Here is a 20307-nt window from a genome sequence, read left to right as displayed (position 1 = left end):
CTTTGAAGTGGAGAAAAAATAAGAAATAGCAGAAGTGTCTGTTTGTCCTGTCATCCGGTCTGCACAGGAAACCGTTTTTGTTCCATGCAAGTGTGAAATCAGCTTCATCCTGTTTGCGCCTTTCACAATAAAAGCCTCTATCTCCACATAAGATGTTTTAGGAAAGTATTTACCACGGCGTCTGAGATAAACATTTGACTTCAGAAACATAATTATTGCCAGTCATGAATTTGGCCCGTACGGGGGTCGAACCCGTGACCTTGGCGTTATTAGCACCATGCTCTAACCTGCTGAGCTAACCGGCCACAGCAGTGTAGAGCTGACAAGACAAAATGACTTAAACCGAATCACTCAGACTCTAATGGCTGTGAATACTAGAAACCTATTAAACAAACTCCTGATCGCTGAACAAAAATACAAAAAACACTGCACTGGCTGTAAAAAAAAAAAAAGGCATAATTATTCATTAAATAGTGTAGTAAAATAATTAAAGATAAACTTATACAAAGTGTGGCTTTCATTCAATATTTCCTTCAAAATTTCTGCATTTAAGGAACCAAAAACCAAAGCGAGATCATCTAAGTGCAAAAGTTAGATTAAAGATCTCTTTCAATAAATAAAACGTATATTTCTCTATAATACTGATGTCAACGTGAACATAATAAAAAGACATCAGTAGTTCAGCAATTTTAAACAATAGCAAAGAAAATGAGCGGTGACAGGAAGTACGCTGAGAACAAATCAGGTTTCCAGCAGAGCTCAGACACTAGCAGACTGGTTGTACTGGGCAGCTCCCACTGTGGAGGAGCTCCAGGGTGGAACTGATATAGAACTTCAGTGTGAAGCCGGTCAGGCTTTGTTGGCAGGACACAGAGACGCTCGCAGGTCCAAATCCACAGGTGGGAATCAGGTCAGCTCCCAGGAGGTTTTCTCAGGTATCAGAAGAGAGTCAGCAGAGCCAGAGGGTGTGTGTGTGTGTGTGGGGTGTGTGTGTGTGTGTGTGTGTGTGTGTGTGTGTGGGGTGTGTGTGTGTGTGTGTGTGTGGGGTGTGGGGTGTGTGTGTGGGGGGTGTGGTGTGTGTGTGTGTGTGTGTGGGGGGGGGGGGTGTGGGGGGTGTGGTGTGTGTGTGTGTGTGTGTGTGTGTGTGTGTGTGTGTGGGGTGTGTGTGTGTGTGTGTGTGTGTGTGTGTGTGTTCTCGTTATTCGTACCTGGTGGGGACTTGACCCTAACTACACACTGACCCGTGGGGACTCATTTTACCGTGGGGACCTCACTTGAGGTCCCCACGGGCACAGGCCCACCAATAGCTCTAAAACAGTATTTAAAGATGGCTGGTGAAGTTTTCTAAGTAGGTCCCCATGTGGTCAATTTCCAGACAAAATGTGTGTGTGTGTGAATTCATGTGACCCTAATGGTCACACAGCGGTATTGCAGTCCCCATTAGGTTGGGTGTTCTGGAACTGTGTGTAGTCATTTGTTCGCTCTATGGCGCCCCCTATTGAACAAGACCAGTATTACGCTTTGAAAATGTATTGTAAAAAGTGTTCCTTTTTTTAGCAAAGATAGACATTATTATATAAATATGTATAAATAAAGTAATTGCAAACATGCTCTGTTATTAATTAATGTAAATTTTAATATTAAAATATATTTGCAGTTCACTTATATATGAACAGAAATAATGTACAGTATTTTAAATATTTTCAAGTCAAATTAATTATGGTAAGTAACTCAGTGAATAATTATATTGTTGCAGTGAAACTTAAAACACAATTTTTGAAAGAGGAAATAAAGTAACGATGATAAATAGGGCATTAAAAAACATTAACAATAAAAATAAAGTAAAATACGGAAGTAGCAGTAAAATACATACAGTATGCAGATGAAGGTATTGGGGTATTTGATACACTGCTCATAAATTAATTAGAGGAACTCTTTGAAAACATCAGATCTCATTTGGAAATAAACATCATGCTGGATATCCATACTGATATGGAACGGGTAATGAGTTAGGAACAAAAGGATTCTACATCAGTTGATGGTAATTAAAATAATCAACCTAATTCAGAGTCACCAAGAAATTAAACTGAAACGCTGATGCAGCAGGCTAGATCAATTTGCTGAAATTGGTCATTGCAGCAACTCAAAATGGTACTCAGTAGTTTGTATGGCCCCCACATGTTTGTATGCATGCCTGATAACTTTGGGGCATGATCCTTATGACATGACACGTGGCGTCAAGGATTGTCTCCTCCCAGATCCTGACCAGAGTTTCACTGAACTCCTGAAATTTTTGGGGAGCAAAACATGATGTCCCAGAGGTTTTCTATTGGATTTAGGTCAGGCGAGCGTGGATGCCAGTCAGTAGTATCAATTCCTTCATCCTTAGGGGCAGGGATAGCTCAGTAGGTAAAGTGGTCGCCCCATGATCGGAAGGTCGGCGGTTCGAATCCACTTAACGGCTACCCTGAGGTACCCCTGAGCAAGGTACCGTCCCTACACACTGCTCCCCGGGCGCCTGCTTAGTGGGCTGCCCACTGCTTCACTGAGTGAATGGGTCAAATGCAGAGAAAAACAAGTAATTTCCCCATGGGGATCAATAAAGTATCCATTATTATTATTATCCTCTAGGAACTGCCTACATACTCTTGCCAGGAGACATTATCATGCACCACCTAACCACAAATGTCTGCATAAACCTTCATCTCACTGCCAATGTTAAGCTACACTACCACTACAGTTATTCTGTACACATCTTGCTTGCAAGAAGCATGTAAGCATACAGTCGCATTCAAACACTATCAATGCGCTGCTCATGTGTGTAATGGGTCTTTTTCCTCAGTCCTGGGGTTGTAACACCACAACCTCCTCAGTCCATGATCAGAGAGTGTCTATTTGACAATAACCAAAATGTCTTTGGATAGTCTTTGTGAATGCAAAAAGAAAAAAAAACCCAATGGTGTTAGCTGGCCAGCAAAATAAAGAGAGTGTATGGCACTGAATGCGGGCGTGTGTGTGAGTACTTCAGTCCAAATAATCGAGGTCCGGATGGATGAATGGATGGCAGCCGCCGGTCCTTTAATGGCACCAGCGAGACAGCACAGTAGTAAGGCAGCACAGCAGTAAGGCAGCACAGCAGCGAGGCGTCTGGCAGGAGAACGAACAATAGTCTTTTTTTAAGGATACTGCAGAAGGAGATATTCCCCGCTAGCTCACCCAAGCTTGTTCTCTGGCACAGCTACAAGCCATGTGAGCTCTTAGCCCCTCAGTGACATATGAACTTGGCTACCAACGTCCGCTTCGCATGATGGCTAATTGTCAAGCTTGCTAGCTTATCCCCAATTAGCGATTAGCACCTAAATAACCATTACTACACATCACATCATAGCAAACACATGATAACACATGGAATAGTATAATATACATACGAAAAAGATTTTTACCTGGCAGGAGAACGAACAATAGTCTTTTTTTTAAGGCTACTGCAGCAGGAGATATTCCCCGCTAGCTCACCCAAGCTTGCTCTCTTGCACAGCTACAAGCCATGTGAGCTCGTAGCACCTCCCGCTAGGTGTACTACCACAGTCGACTTTAGTGATCAACATTGGTGATTAGCTACTGCTAATTAGCATCTAGGCTAATGTCAAATAAAGCACATCATTAGGTGAACTCACTTGCTCAAACTATCACAAGCCACTCATGGCAGTTAGTGCCAAGCACACACTGGTAAAATACAACATTAGTACCTCCATCAGGACACCTGTAATGCCTTTTCCTATACACTCATCTGTTGAGTCTTCTGTACTCTCTCTGGACCTCTACTGTGTGGATGTGTGTGTGAATGGGTGAATGACTGAATATAGTGTGAAGCGCTTTGGGGTCCTTAGGGACTAGAAAAGCGCTATACAAATGCAGGCCATTTACCATTTTACCATTTTACTCACATCTTTGTTCTCTCCGGACCCTGCACATGTGCCATCTTCTGTTGGAAGTTCAAAGCCCCCAGGGAATGAAGCCCACACCACCATCACTCCCCATTTTCTGTGGTCATCTATTGAGTTTTATTCAAATATCTTAAAACACACCTTGCCTTCAAAATTCCCTGAATGGGTTATGAGTTGTACACAGCAAATAGTTGGTGCCAGCCTGGAACCAGCTGTCCTGGCTAAAAGCTGATTCTCTAGCAGTGTAAATGCAAACAAAACTAAGTTCCAAGTTTAGCATGAATCGATACGTGAACTGGCTTTGTGGAAAAGGGGTAATGGGCTTTTTACATAAGATTAAAGGGCACCATGAAAGATGATTAATTGGGGTTATCTTTTTAATTCAGTTTTTCCCTGTGATTAGTTCATCGCAATGAGGTGTCATAATGTACTCTCTGACCTCTCTCTAGCTACTACTACTACTACTACTACTACTAATAATAATAATATGATATGGTTTATTGATCCTGTAGGAAATTAGTCTCTGCATTTAACCCATTCACTCAGTGAAGCAGTGAGCAGCCACCAATCCAGTGCCCGGGGAGCAGTATGTGGGGGATGGTACCATGCTCAAGGGTACCTCAGGGTAGCCAAAGGATGATTAGCAACATGAATTGATATACTGTGATTTCTGACAACTGTCACTCTATGGCCAGTATTAAATTTTCCTATCCTGATCTGAATCTAAATCTAATCCAGCATTGTGGATTTAATATGTTCCGAGTTCTTACTGTTAACAGTCTCTTTAACACCAAATCATCCAGATTGTAGCCTGTTTAAAGGATATGCAAGATTTTCTGGATGACTTCCCATTTAGATATACAATACAGAGCTTGGCTGTGGCTTAAAGTGTCTCTGTGTGCTTTAAGTCATGTGCTGAATTATCAAATTAAAATTGAATGTGATAAAATACTCTTTTTTATCACCTGTTTTTATCCTCATCTTTCTTTCATCTGCCACGTACTTGCATTTAGTACATACCTGCATCTTGAAATGTAATATGAATGAATTTTTAGCCAGAAAACTTTTCTCTTTTTTTTAGTTGGGGTTAGTTCTAATGTTCTTCAAGCTACATGCCAGTGGTAAATGAACATAATGACACAGATCTAAACCATTAAGTTCTGTTGTTCTAATAACATAGCAATGTCACTAAAACTTGATATGTAGTAATATGGTAAATGGTAAATAAAGAGAGGGAAGATGTTCAGAATTGAGGGAATTGTATGACCAGAAGGGAACATAGCAACCAATTACCTTAGAATCCCACATACAAAAAGAAACAAAAGCATACCTTGCTAGGTGGCCAGCACTAACTACAGCCTGACAACTGAGGACGGTGACCTCATCACGTGCTTCAAAAGATTACCTATACTCCCCATGCCAAAGAACAAGCCCTCATGCCTTAACGACTGCCGGCCGATTGCGCTGACTTCTGTGGTTATGAAGGTGTTTGAGAGGCTGTTGAACAACATTATCTCCTCCTACATCCCCAGCAGCACAGACCCACTCCAGTTTGCATACCGACAAGATCTACAGAAGACGCCATCTCCCACGTCCTGCACACCACCCTAAGCCACGTGGACATGAAACGGAGTAACTATGTGAGAATGCTGCTTGTAGACTACAGTTCAGCATTTGACACAATAGTGCCCCATAGACTGTTCACAAAGCTGGGGGATCTTGGACTTAACAACAGTTTGTGTGCATAGGTGCTGGACTTCCTTACTGGTAGATCGCGGGTCGTGAAGGTGGGTAAGTGTGTCTCTGACAGCATCACTACCAACACAGGAGTGCCACAGGAGTGCGTACTCTTGCCACTACATACTCCCTCTACACCTCTTGATTGTGTGGCCACTCAAGGCTCAAACGCCATCGTGAAGTTTGCTGATGATGCTGTGGTGTTGGGCCTCATCTCCAACAACGATTAGACAGCCTAATGGACGAGGTGAAGAACCTGGCATCTTGGTGCAGAGAAAACCACCTCCAACTGAACGTCTGCAAGACCAAGGAGCTGGTGGTGGATTTTAGTAGGAGAAAGCGGCGAGACTACAAGCCCCTGGCCATCAACGTGGAGAGGGTGCTGTCCTTCAAGTACCTTGGGGTTGACATCTCCTTAGAACTGACATGGACTGCTCACAGTCCAAAAGGGCTAGGCAGCGCCGGTATCGCCTGAGACAACTGAGAAAGTTTGGAGTCTCTCCAGGGATCCTTAGGACTATCTATTCGGGCGCTGTGGAGAGCATCCTCACACAGAACTTTACATCCTGGTATGGGAACAGCTGTGTTAAGGACGAAAAGCCCTTCAGAGAGTGATCTGTGTGGCAGAACACTGCTACAGGTCTGCTCTCCCTTCCCTACAGGACATCTACAACAGGAGATGTAGGTCCAGAGCAGCTCGGATTTTTAAGGACTTGTCCAGGACTCCTAAAAATAATCCAGCACATCACACCATGGTGTAAGATGCTAGCAGGCAGGGTGTACATTTTAATTTTTTTTTAACCAAGTAACTCATGAGATGCCAACATCAGGCAGAATGAGCTTCAGAAATACCAAGGGCTATGAGAAGAGCTAGGAAAAAGTGTGGAGGGAAAAGGCAACGGTGGTCCCTGTGGTAATCAGAACCCAGTGACCCCCAGACTGGGTTAGTTGCTCCAGATTTCAGGAACAACATCCAAGACACCTAAGATACCACATAGGACCCTGATTCTCACAGACCTCTGGTAAAGGCCCCAACTTTGAAGGAAAAAAGACTATATATATGTGTATATGCAGGCCAGCCGACAGATCTGGGTGGGCCCGGGACAACGCTGTCAGCTCAGTTTCTATTAATCTCTTTGGTTTTTGCAATTGCTGCAGGTCACTGAGGTAAGGAGTTGCCTTGTCATATAAGGCTTTAAAAACAATTACAATCACATTCGCATTATCCTCTATTCACCTGTTGTGTCATCCACTATTGTTTTTGGTTTTTACAATAAACTTAGTTTACCATTTATTGAAACCTGCCTGGCATCACTTTTGAGTCCACACAATTCTGTCCTTCACAATAATACCTGTCTAGTGATCACAATGGTTGGTAGTAGTTGATTGGTTTACATTTTTGTATTGTTTCTATTATTTATTCATTCCTGCATTTAATTAATTTTGCTACTGCTTATATTTTGTGTACATTTCAACTCAACAAATATCAGTTAGGAAATTGCATTTCTAATTAAGCAAGTAATGTGTGGATTCATCTCTTCTCAGCAATCATTAATATATTACACAGATCCTGACATTTGAGGTCCCCATTTTGACCATGCCCATACCCCACCCACCTACTGACTACTGCAGCACGTCAAGATGGCGGAGTGACATTGCAGTTTGTTTTAAAACATAAACAATAATTTCATACGTCTACAGTCTGACATTTTTATTTCAGTTATTTGTTAACATACATATTAAACCAATTTCAGTTCAGAAATTGTATTTCTCACTTAGCAGGTAATGTGTAGAGTCATTTACTTCGTTCTCAGCAATTTACACATATCTTGACATTTGAGGTCCCCACCTTGACCATGCCCATCCCCCACATAGATGGCTGAGTGACGTTGTACTTTGTTTTAACACACCAATGACCCGTCAGTGTCCGGTGCGCTATGTGTAAGAATGAGCGGAGTTAATCTGGTGTGTGCCTCGTCCCAAATCAAGCGCTCCTTTTGTGATCACCACACCTGCTCTCCTTTGGCGCATTGACAGACGACAGACATGCTTCCGACAGCAAGCACGTGCGATATGCGGAGTACAGCTAGCTGTGCAGCATTAACCAGAATGGTAAGTTTTGACTTATGTCACATTATAATATTGTGCTTTTGGGTTAATTTGCGTCGCGTTTGCACATTATATTAACACACAAAGTGTCGTGTGCAGCTGTAACTTAATGGTATGACTTGATGGTTAGCTAATGTTAGCTAACAACGATGCTAACTGAGTTGCTGTTAAATCTTGGTCTGCCTATGCTTTTGTCAAGTAAAATAAGTTAAACGGTGCAACAATTGGCTGTAAAAATACTACGGACTATGGTGATTTTTATTTTAATGCATCTATAGTATTTTCAAAATGAATTTCTGTTATTGGTACTTAGTTGCTACGAAATACTTTCCTTCAACACAGTGTTACATTACACAAACTACACCGTTACAGTAAACCGTTAAAACCAAATCATCAAAATATGCTGTTTTATTGTCTTGATATTTCAATTTATACTAAAACTGCAATGGTGTTACGGCTGTAGTTGATCCGCGATCCCTTTTTATCACTCTGCACAGATGCGCGTATATGTACGGATTAATTCAAAATTGTAAAGCTTCAGCATCATACATCGTGTTTTAGTGGAACTACTACTATTTAAAGTAGATTTAATGTTTCTCTACCTCGTCTTAGAGCTGCAGTGAAAAGATACCATGTAGGAGGGTTATCACGTGAACGGCGCATAACCGTGACCGTCATGGTCAGCGGAGGAACGTGAGCTGCCTCGCGCATTATTTCATAGTATGTGATCGGTGCACAGGTGATGAGCGACAAACCAGCTTGTATTTAATTAGCACATGAAAAGAGCAGTGAGTGAAATTAGCAGATGTGAGAATACAGTTGAGATTTATGCTCTGTCCTCTGTCTGTGACCGAGGGCAGGGTTCAGCACCCGCACGCAGAGCGGGCAGCAGGCAGAGAGAGCGTAGGTGAGCTGAGACTTTAGTTTGTGGGACCTGACATGTTACTGCACACAAGACAAAGGTTAAAAAAATTAAAAAGGTATTTAATAAAACGCTTCTTAAGGAGACATGCTGTCAGAATAATGATAATGCTGCGTCTGCATTCACCTACGTCACCAAGCTCGTTAACCACAACAAGCTTGTTTGTAAATTGTTAGGAACACGCTAAAACGAAAACCCGACTGTATGTACATCTGTACTGCATCTATAATTTACTACACACTTTAAAATTGAGCTGGTTCTGGTCACTGTGTCTGACAACAGCTCGTAGACCAGGGGTGGGCAATTCCAGGCCTCTAGGGCCGGTGTCCTGTAGGTTTTAGATCTCACCTTGGGTCAACACACCTGAATCACATGATTAGTTTGTTGCCAGGCCTCTGGAGAACTTCAGGACATGTTGAGGAGCTAATTTAGCCATTTAAATCAGCTGTGTTGGTTCAAGGACACATCTAAAACCTGCAGGGACACCGGCCCTTGAGGCCTGGAGTTGCCCACCCCTGTCTTAGACAATGAGAGCAGTCCCTCCCTCTGCCAGGTGTAGCATCCCTGCTCAGCCATATAAGAATGGTAATATATCACAGGACCACCTGTTCAAAACATCAACCTTGTATGTAAGGGAAAGAAGACAAAGCTATTGCTGTAGTTTTTGATGATCTGTTACATCCCTCAAAATTCTAATAAATCGCCATAGAAATTGTAGTAAAATATTTCTGTCATTGTACTGCTTTAATCATACATCAGAATTTAAGTTAGTAGCTTTGTCACTTGACTGTATATTGGCAATGACTGTACTTTCATAAAGATTTCACAGACAGGGAAATATTAGGAAATGTTGTGGGTAATGATAACCACCATGACAGGCTATGATGTCACAAAGTAACATACATCAATATACTGCCAAATTGTACAACTGGAGCTCACTGAAATACAGTGAAATTTGATTATGTTGGTCCTTAAAGTTTGACTAACTGTTTCACTTGTGCTGATAGGAGGATGGCCCAAGCTTTTCATCTACCAATGGCAGTGCTGAATGCACAGGTAAGAAAGCTCTGTGTTACCCTACATTTTGCTTTTTTTTTCTTCATTGTTGGTAAAACTGTAAATTGGCTTCTGTCATTTTTAAATTGCAAATTGTACAATTGGTTCCAAACCTGAATATATCAAATAAATGCAGTTATAATTCTCATTGAGATAGAACTGCAAATCACCAGAGAAATGAAAAGCTACAATTCAGATGTGTCTTCAGCAGATACTCTGCTGTCACTGTAGGTAAATAACATGAAATAATCATTGTTTTTTGCTAGAAATAATTTTATTTGGTGTAAGTAGAGGTTGTGCCACAACTATTCTTTTCCAATAAATTCAGCCTTTCAAGTGTTTAGGCTATTTTAAGGCAAAACTCAATATATTGTAAATTAAACACATTGCTCAAAGACAATCTCAACTTGCTATTGTTAGTTCATCTTGAACCAAGTCAACATTTTTAATTTTGCAGTTGCTGATGGGACAGATGCCTTTAACCCTGCACACAAGAAAGAGGTAGGATATGCCATCTTCTTTTGGTTCTTAAATGGACCAGTAAACCAGCTGTGCACTTAAACAGCTGTGATAGACATTGCACATGGTTAACGCTGACATACTCACTTTACATTATTATTTAAGGAGCAGTTTAGGGTTGTTTGAGTTCTCATCTACACCTTACACATTATACAGCTGTCAAGCCAATATTGCAATTAATAATCCATTAATATTGAAATTTCCACTATTCATTCAGTGTACATCGTGCTAGAATGACTCTAAGAATGATTGCTGAAAATATCACATGCACACATTATGTTTTTGCCGTTGAAAATAAACATTCTGGGATTGTTTGATGTGTAATATGTACAGTTCATTCAGCTTAAAGTAAAGGTTAGACTGCAGTGTGTTCAGACGGTTAAATTGGTAGAAGGATTTTAAGTAGGCAAACTCCTCCAGTTTGGACCTCAATATAAAAGGTAGTAAATTAGTTTATGCACTGCAGATACATATTCATGATTTCTGATGTGATAAATATTCTTAGTATTTGTTTTGATGATTGTTTCCATATATTTTATTTATGTCAATATATGTACATCTTGTAATGTGAGAGCTAAGTGGAATCAAATCAAATTGTGGCCTTGATTTTTATGTTTTTTCTTAATTTTAATAAAAAAAATTCCAAATGTCAGCCACATTAAAATGTTTGAGGACACCGTAAAAACAAATCATTCATTGTAATACAGTTGTTTATAATTAAATACAAGGTATGATTAGGCCTTGTCTTAGCAGTAAGGCTTCTTTTCGTACCTAGGCTTTTTGCTGTTTTTCATTCCCTCTTTGTTCTGTCTTTTGTCTCTCCACTACTATCTAATAAAGCAAAAAACAATAAAACAAGGGTTTTGATTTATTTCTTTGTTTGCAGGTTAAAAGTCGTGGCTTGCTTCGCCTCGAGAAACTCAGGAGACATCATAGTGTATGTGAGCAACGCTACGAGAGGGCACAAATTAAAAGGTTAAACGACCAGAGGGAGAGGACCTTGTTTCTACACCGTAGCCTCGATACGAAGGTTAGTTGTACTACTTCTTCTTTTGGATCCTCCTTTAAGGGGTCGCCACAGCGGATCATCTGCCTCCATCTCACTCTATCCCTAACATCCTGCTGTCACACGCTCTCTTGACTTGTTAGCACATCTCCTTTTCTGTCTTTTTCTTCGTCTTTGCCACCTCTCTCTTGGCTGTACTCCCAATGCTCATGTCTACTTCCTTAATCTCTCTGACTATCACACTTTTTCTTTGCTAACCTCTTCATTTGGACATTTTCCTGTACTTCACAATACCATCAGGTTTCCTGTCATCCTTTCTCTGTCTAGAGGATACCCCAAGCGCTTTCTTGGCCATTGCCCTCCCACTTCAGCTGTACTTTCCCAGTCATCTGGTAACTCTTCCATACTGCCCAGACTGCCATATGATGCCGCTTACCTACATTCTCCCCTGACACCACCTTACAGTCTCTTATGCACCTTCTGCGCACTTGTGTGCACCTATCTTCACTGTCATACATCACAATATGTTCCTCCCTCTTCTTGAAGTATGAGTTAACCACAGCCACTTCCATTCTTTTGGCAAAATCCACCAACATTTGTCCTTCTGCATTTCTATCCTTAACACAATACCTAGCCAACAACTCCTCATCACCTCTGTTTTCTTCAACTACATGTCCATTGAAATCTACTCCAATCACCAGTCTCTCATTCCTAGTAAAACTCTCTACCACTTCATCTCACTCAATCCAGAACTCCTCTTTCTTGTCTACCTGACTTCCAACCTATGGGACATACACACTGACAACATTCAACATGGCCTCTCTTCAGCTCTACCACACTATTCACATACTCTTCCTTCAGGATTACCCCTACTCCATTTCTCTTCCTATGAACACCCTGGTAGAACTGCTTGAATCCACCTCCACTGCTCCTGGCCTTGCTTCCCTTGCACCTGGTCTCCTGCACACACAATTAATCTACCTTCCTTTTTTCCATCATGACTGCCAGCTCTCTGATATGTGTACTTATTGATTTAGGTATATTACATCTTGCAGTAGTATAGCTTAGATGTGCTACACTGAGTCATACAGAAGATGATTTTCATATGCTATAGTATGATTTTATTGCTTCACTTGCTTAGGTTGAGAAAGGTGATCATAGCAGTGTATTGTGGTGACAGCTTGTCAGACTGCTGATAATAAAATCTGCAGTTAATAATGGTGCTTTATGTACAGTGCAGAAGCACAATGAGAAAGCAGTATTATGATAACTCAACATGCTAAACAGTGTAATACTCAGAAAGGTCTTTCCACCCTGCCGGAAAGTGTGAGCCTTTCACAATGACAAAAACAAACAAACCCTTGTTTAGAGTTTATATTTTGCTGGCCAAATCAAAACTGTGACGCATCTTATCTGAAATTGACAACAATTGTGATATTGCTAGAGCAACTGCTGCAAAAATGCATAAACACACATAATTACAAATCTGTGTTGTAGCAATAATTATTCTGTAATTTATATTTATGGTAAATGGCCTGTATTTGTATAGCGCTTTACTAGTCCCTAAGGACCCCAAAGCGCTTTACACAACCTGTAATCTGTAATTGTTATTTGTATCTTTTTCTGTTTACTTTTCAGATGGAACAGCAGTTGTCCAGTGACAGCGACAGTTCCATTATCATTAAACCCACTTCAGCTGATTCTGACGTGGATACAAGTGTACCTGAGCTCAGAAGGACAGACAGTGTTATTGTAAGTTTATTCGTACAACTCCACTACAGATCTCAGATTTTTGTGCACAGAGCACAAAGTGAATAGACGGTAACAGTCAAATTTAAAACTAAGTCTTGTGAAAAAATATAATTACAATAACTACCTCCTGTACAATCATGTCACCTTGGATTACGAGCACGCCTTGATAGAACGACTGTAAGCTTGAGACAAGGGGTTTCTCATTTATCAATATTGTCAGGGACACTGATGTTTAATGTCTTTTCTAGTGTCTGAAGTTCAGAGGTTTTAGTGCTTCAAGTTCACAAAGGTTTTCAAGGTGTTACAGTAATAACAGTTGCTTAAATTCAATTAGCATTGCATTTGCATAGGTAGTAATGTATGATTGCATTTAGTTAGCAATAAAGATTTTAAGGAATAGCTTAAAGTACGTAATGACTTTTGTGATCAACTTTATATTCTGTATGTTCTCATAAAAGGTGATACATGTTATTTTTAAGCCTACGTATATTTTATCTGTGACACATTTTAAGTCTCTTTTGTGTAGTGAGGCAACGGGATTCTTCATTGTGATAGGATCATTTGGATCATTATTTCTTGTAAGGTGGTTCCAAAATGCCCATTTTATTTATGCGCTATGACTAAAATTTATTTCTTTGAATTTGATAAAAAGAGCTCAACAAATGACTGTCATGCTTTTGTCGCCTACTAATTAAGCATTTGTCAGTCTCATCCCCTGACAATCCTGAAATTCAATGCACTACTAAAATCTTCAGTTTACCTGGAACACAGTTGATACTTGAGTAGATACTATTCTACCTTACAACAATAAAAGATGTTCTTCAAAGGTAATTGATCCAGGTAAAAATTATATCATATATTTAAATAAAGAAAATCAATTTCTATAAACATTAGTGTGTGTGTGTGTATGTATGTATATATATATATATATATATATATATATACACAAAAAGAAAACGAAGTTCAGCAATTTCCTAGAAACAGTGTTAGCTTAGAGATCACATTGTCCCAGATGTTTAAAACTAACCTAAGTGACTGTTAATGAGTTGACATCGCAGCTGTATTGACAGTCTTTGGGTAATGACAGCATATCCAGACAAAGCCACCCAGGGTTGTTTGGTAAATGTGATGCAGCAGAGGAAAGATTACTTAATATGACTAGTTCAAATTAAGTGGTGACATGTGTGGTACCGTAAATGGTATTAATACAACTGTCAATACCAGTACAGCTGTTACAACGACTAATGTACTACCTCTGGTCTTGAAATGTAACTATTTTCTTTCTTTCTTTCTTTTTTTAGCTTACCAGACAAATGCTTGGATGCCCACCTATATCAAGTACGGACATCAGTGAGGAAGAATATGTTCCTCAAACTGCTGAAGAAAGTGACAGTTCTGCAGAAAGTCTCATACAACACAAAAGAAAGAAGAAAAAAGCACGGAAAACTACTTCAGGTAACTCTCAGGAAGATGTCCGACAACTGAAGAGAAGGTGTACCCGAACTCAATGCAATTCCTCAAATTCAAATGCTAAAGAATCCTCTTCACTTGATGCAGAAGACAGAAACACATCTGCTTCATTTGATGACACCAGAGAGTCCTCTTCACCTGATTGTTCTGATGTGACGGTTATGACACTGAAGAAGAAGAAACATGGTGGCAGATTGTACAACAAAAAGTTCTACTGCAAGTTTTGCTGTAAACCTTTCAGCAAGATGGCACGCCATTTGCAATCAAAACACAAAGATAAACCAGAAGTGGCAAAAGCAATGGCTTTCCCAGTAGGGTCTAAAGAGCGGAAAATACAGTTGAGTTTATTAAGAAATCAAGGAAACCGTGCCCACAATAATGAGGTGATTAAAAAAGGACAAGGAATGGTGATACCTCGTCAACAATCCAGTGTACCTGTGAAACCCAGTGATTACTTGCACTGTATTAATTGTCAGGGTTACTTCAAGAGAAGGTCACTATGGAGGCACATGCAGAGATGTCATCTCAGCAGGAAGGTCAAAGGTTTAAGGCCAGGAACATCTAGAGTCCAGGCTACGTGTAAATATGCAGAGCCAGTCCCAGACAGTGTCAATGCACAATTTTGGAAATTGGTACAAGTCATGCATGATGATGAGATAACAAATGTTGTCCGCAAAGAGAGTTGCATACTGAAATTTGGGGAGCATCTTTTCAATAAGCATGGACATGATGTCACTAAACACGACTATATCAGACAGAAGATGCGTGAGACAGGGCGACTGGTGCTCCAAGGACAGAAAAATGGCAAGTTGAAAATGGTGTCTGATTTCTTTGTACCAGGTAATTTCCCTCATGTTATTGCAGCAGTGAAAAATGTTGCTGGCTTGAATGAGGAAACAAACACATACAAAACACCATCTTTGGCACTGAAGTTAGGCCACAATCTCAAGAAAATAGCAGATGTTCTAGAATGTGAAGCAATGATCGCTGGTGATGAGAATACTATTCGCAATGTAAAGGTGTTCAAGCAAATCTGTGACACTAAATGGAGTGAGTGCATATCATCTAAGGCTCTCCGAAATCTGACTGAGGCAAAATGGAATACTCCACAACTTCTTCCCTTTACTGAAGATGTGAAGAAGATGCACCAGTATCTCAACATACAACGGACGGAGTGTCATACGAAGCTCAAAGAAGAACCAAATAAGAAGCACTGGGCAGAACTTGCAAAAATCACATTGTGTGAAGTGATTATCTTCAACCGTAGAAGAGAAGGAGAAGTTTCCAAAATGACTCTTAATGCTTTCACATTGAGAGACACTTCATTGACTCATCCAGATGTTGAATTGGCTTTAACTGACCTGGAAAAGAAGCTTTGTAGGCACTTCCAACGAATAGAGATAAAAGGCAAACGTGGAAGAAAAGTCCCCATACTCCTCACACCTGATATGATGACATCAATGGATTTGCTCGTTGACACTCGCCGAAATTGTGAAGTATTAGATGAAAATCCTTTCATGTTTGCGAGAACGAAAGCACTTACTCACATCAGAGGGTCAGATGTTGTTCGACAGATCGCGCAGAGCTGTGGAGCAAAACAACCAGAAGCATTGTCCTCTACTAAATTAAGGAAGCACATGGCCACCATGTCCAAGATCCTTAACTTAAAAGACAATGAAATGGATAATCTGGCAGACTTCCTTGGCCATGATATTCGAGTGCATCGCGAATATTACAGACTGCCTGAAGGGACGTTACAGCTGGCCAAGATAAGCAAAGTCCTTATGGCCATGGAACGAGGACAGCTGTCAGATTTCAAAGGAAGAAATCTTGACGAAATAAACATTGATCCACAAGGTAAGAAATGTGTTAATAAATTGTGTATTTAAAATCGGAAGTATTTCAAAAATCATGCAGTATTATGCAGATGGCGCATGAGGGATGAGAGCTCCCATTGGTGTAGAGTAGCTAAGACTGTGCGTCCGTAAGCACGGTGGATGATAAGTTCTGTTCTTCCACACTGTCTACAAATGTTTTATTACTCATGAAAGGAGCTTCTTTCTGAGGAAAATTGGTAGGAGGCCTCAAATAGGAGACTGAAAAGGGCTCATTTGTAAAAAGCCTTTTCAGGTCACGTGTGAAATGAAACCCACCTGGTGGATACATTTGTGTTCTACCAACTTTATGCAGACTGAAGAAACTCTCTGGCAGAGTAATAAAACACTTTAACCTAAGAAGAAGTCCAATTGATGCAGTTTCTAGAAAACGTTATCTGGATGACTGACGACCTTCAGACAAATACGTATACATGTATACAGAGCTTTAACTACTGCTATCCTCCTCTCCCTAACACCTATTGTGTGATACTTTGTAACATTGCTTAGGAGCAGTCTTAATGTTTTTTTTCCCAAATGGTTGCTGTGTTTCCCAGAGAATGTAGCTGTTGACAGTGATGCATCAAACAGTGAAGATGAGGATAACACGAGTGTGACAGATGCTGCTTCATCTGCTGCTTCATCTGCTGCTTCATCTGCTGCTTCATCTGCTGCTTCATCTGCTGCGTCACCTGCTGCGTCACCTGCTGCGTCACCTGCTGCGTCACCTGCTGCGTCACCTGCTGCGTCACCTGCTGCGTCACCTGCTGCGTCACCTGCTGCGTCACCTGCTGCGTCACCTGCTGCGTCACCTGCTGCGTCACCTGCTGCGTCACTCTTATCGACAAAATCTTCAGGTATGTTGCTAACTTGGGGATTACTCTGCTGTTGCTAAAGTATTACCATTAACATAAGGGCTATTACAGGTTAAGAACAAGAAAAAGATACCAGATGTAGGTTGCAGTCATATCATGGATTCACGCTATAACTTGTCAGTCTCTGTCACAAATGCAGCTGTGGAGGTAATGTCAGAGGTGAAGCTTTTATCACCTCCTTTAAAAAATGTAAGTAGTTAAAAAAATGTGAGTTCTACTTTAGATATCCAAAGAACTTTAATATCTCTGGTCCCTTATGTAGATAATGAGATGTATAGCAGAATTATGTCACTGAACCGCTGGCTGGCCAGGAATTGAAGGAAGCTGGGATTTCAGTTTGTGGATAACTGGGCTTTTTTCTGGGGCCGCCCTGACCTGCTGAAAGCGGACGGTCTGCATCCTACTGGAAAAGCTGCTGCTATTTTATCCAGTAACATAGACAGCGGCTTATAGCAGGTTTGACATTAGGCAATTAGCATTCGGCAGGTCACAGGTGATTAGAGAGCCTGCTAGGTTTATTGGTAGTTTACTGCTGGAGTCTATTAGCTTAGCTAACATGTCCTGTCAGGGAAATCTTTAAAGTATAGTAAGACTGCAAGAGTAACCAGACCTATAACACTGAGATTGTCTGCCACACAAACTGTGAGTCTTGTGTAGCCTGGAAAGTTTAAGGCCATAGTTTATTACAATTTAAGTTGAACTTGATTAGCACTTCAAAAGAGCAGTGAGCGAGATCAGTATATCTGAAAATACAGTTGTGGTGTTTGTGCAGCAGCCTCTCTCGTGTTCTTTTTGGCTAAAGGCAGAGTTCAGCTCCCCCACACAGTACTCTTTCTGTTGAATGCATTATAGATTAAAATATACACCTCAACCAACAGTCAGTACTTTTAATTGATAAAAGACATGTATACATAAATAAATACATAATGGTAATAATACATACATAAATACTAAGAAAATATTAATTAGATAAACACGCAGGAGAAGTTAAAAACAGTACATTTCAAATTGTAGGTAAATCTCTAAGTGGATGTTTTGGTGTTACTGACACTGTGTAACCGATTTAAGTTGGTTTTCATCAAAATAATAACACTTGTCTCAATGTTTTGGTATATAGTCTCCTGTAACATCTAAAAGAAGGTAGAGGTTGCAACAGATTGTGTCCACATTGTGATGGGTCTGTAATGCTATTTCCGAACTCTGAAGATATAGGTCCTGTGATTCTCTCTGCAGTCCTGACTGTTCTTTGTAACCTTGTTTAGTTCACTTTTGTGGCTGATTCACACCGGTGATGTCAGAACAGAACACATTATTGCAGTGTAGAACTGGATGACCAGCCCTTGTCCCATTAGTAATAGAAGATGTTGTGTTTTATCTTTAGTGTTTTAGTGTGTTTTCACACAGTCACAACACCCAGAGTGCTTCATTTACAGCAACTATGTTCATAGTTAATCTGCCAGTCGTGTTCTTTAAGTAAACTAGTAAGTAATTAAAATGTGAGTACCAAACTCAGTTTTGCTCCCGCTTTATTTTTAAACACGCATACTTGTATGCGCCCTATAATCAGGTGCGCCTTATGTGTGTGTTAAATACAATAATGGCACACATAACTGAGACTGCGCCTTTTAGTACGGTGCGTCTTATGGTCGTGAAAATACGGTACTTATACTTGAGGAATACCAACAAGTACAAAGTATAGTCCAAATGTACCTATAGCTTTTGATATACTTGTCGACATACTCCAAATATCACATCTGGTCATAAGGGGAGTCATGTGATTACACACCAACTTGTTCTTCTTTTTGAATAACACAGTTACTGTCTACTTTATTCAGGGGCATCACAAACCACAAGAAGGAAGTGGACTGAAGCAGAAATAAAGGCTGTGGAGAAGACTCTAATGGAGTACATCAGCTCTGGAAAGGTTCCTGGGAAGGCAGAGTGTCTCAATTGTATTGAGAGTTCACCATTAGCATTGAAAGAGAGACGTTGGGAGGGAGTTAAGTTTTACGTGAAAAACCGAATTGATGCTTTAAAGCGAGAGTCAGTGAAAAGAAGGTAAGAAGCTAATGTCAAACAAATGGAATATAAACAGCTTCAGTTACTGTTAAAATTTTCTCATGTTTAGAGAAAAAAAAAGATTGCTCATTTCTACCAGGCAATTGTTACAGTGCTGGGTTGGGGACCCAGTGTTCTTTGTTATTATTTACTTTGAAGTTCTGTGCCTCATGTGGATGTGTTTTGCTTTGCCCTCGTCTTTGTGATTTGTATCAGCTGTGTTCCTCGTGTGTTCTGACGCTCCTTGTTATTCCCCTGTGTATTTATGTCGGCGTCTCCCTCAGTTCCGTGTCGCATCGTACCCTCACCTTGCTGTGTTTCCGCCCGTGTTTCCTCAGTTTATATTCTCAGTTTAAGTTAGTTTGTGTTCAGCAATAAAGCTGCTTTTTCAGCTCACTTTCGTCTCCGTGAGTCTGCATTTTGGGTCCACCATTTCCTGCCCGTCTACACACAGCCATGACAGCAATGATACATTAGTATTGAAAAGATTGTTTTCTTTGCTGTTCAGGTTAACTTTGAGCAGGGAGAGTTCTTTTTTTATACTGTGTATATATAAAAGAAAAGTTGGAAAGCTATGCTCTTTAGTTGAAACATTTTTTTTATTGAAAGCAGAGGCCAGTGCACAAATTGTCCAGTGAACAAATACAAGGGGTAATGACAAAATAACAAAAACAATATAAAACTCAATAAATGAAAATTGTAGCAGAAACCATTCTCTGAAATCCAACCAGCACTTGAAAGCTTTTTCATTATACCAGCTTTGATTACTCTGGGTTGTAAATTCCTATATATACACCCTCTAACTGTAAACGTGCAACAGTGTCACCTGGTGGTGGTTTGTGAAAAGACATAAAAGCTGTGTCCCCACCAGGTAGAAAAACCTGACAAAAATTGGATTTTTTAAATTTAACAAATTGCGGTACCAAAATAGATGTTTGATCCCTAAAAAAATTAAGAGTTCAAATTATGCCTTAATAATACCTCT

General features: G+C 40.3%; 2 protein-coding genes and 1 non-coding gene across 10 annotated transcripts in view; 1 reads left to right on the top strand and 2 right to left on the bottom strand.

The window, feature by feature from the left end:
- unm_hu7910 (un-named hu7910) overlaps nt 1–20307 on the bottom strand; it is a 63478-nt gene that overhangs the window by 15444 nt on the left and 27727 nt on the right. The window lies entirely within an intron of this gene.
- On the bottom strand, nt 232–305 carry trnai-aau (transfer RNA isoleucine (anticodon AAU)). The gene has a single exon. It is a non-coding gene; the product is annotated as a tRNA-Ile (tRNA).
- Nucleotides 6914–19560, top strand: LOC146662774 (uncharacterized). The gene is made up of 9 exons (XM_085419463.1): nt 6914–7793; nt 9720–9768; nt 10226–10269; nt 11174–11317; nt 12932–13045; nt 14347–16372; nt 16947–17246; nt 19100–19322; nt 19539–19560. The coding sequence occupies exons 1-9, from the start codon at nt 7728–7730 to the stop codon at nt 19558–19560; spliced, it is 2988 nt and encodes a 995-aa protein (XP_085275589.1). The 5' UTR covers nt 6914–7727.

The sequence above is a fragment of the Rhamphochromis longiceps genome, linkage group LG9 (genome assembly GCF_057381845.1).
Source record: "Rhamphochromis longiceps isolate RC_006_pf linkage group LG9, R_longiceps_female_GT1.1, whole genome shotgun sequence".
Classification (NCBI taxonomy): domain Eukaryota; kingdom Metazoa; phylum Chordata; class Actinopteri; order Cichliformes; family Cichlidae; genus Rhamphochromis; species Rhamphochromis longiceps.
Note: the sequence above shows the minus strand (reverse complement) of the source record. Positions and strands in the feature narration are given on the sequence as shown.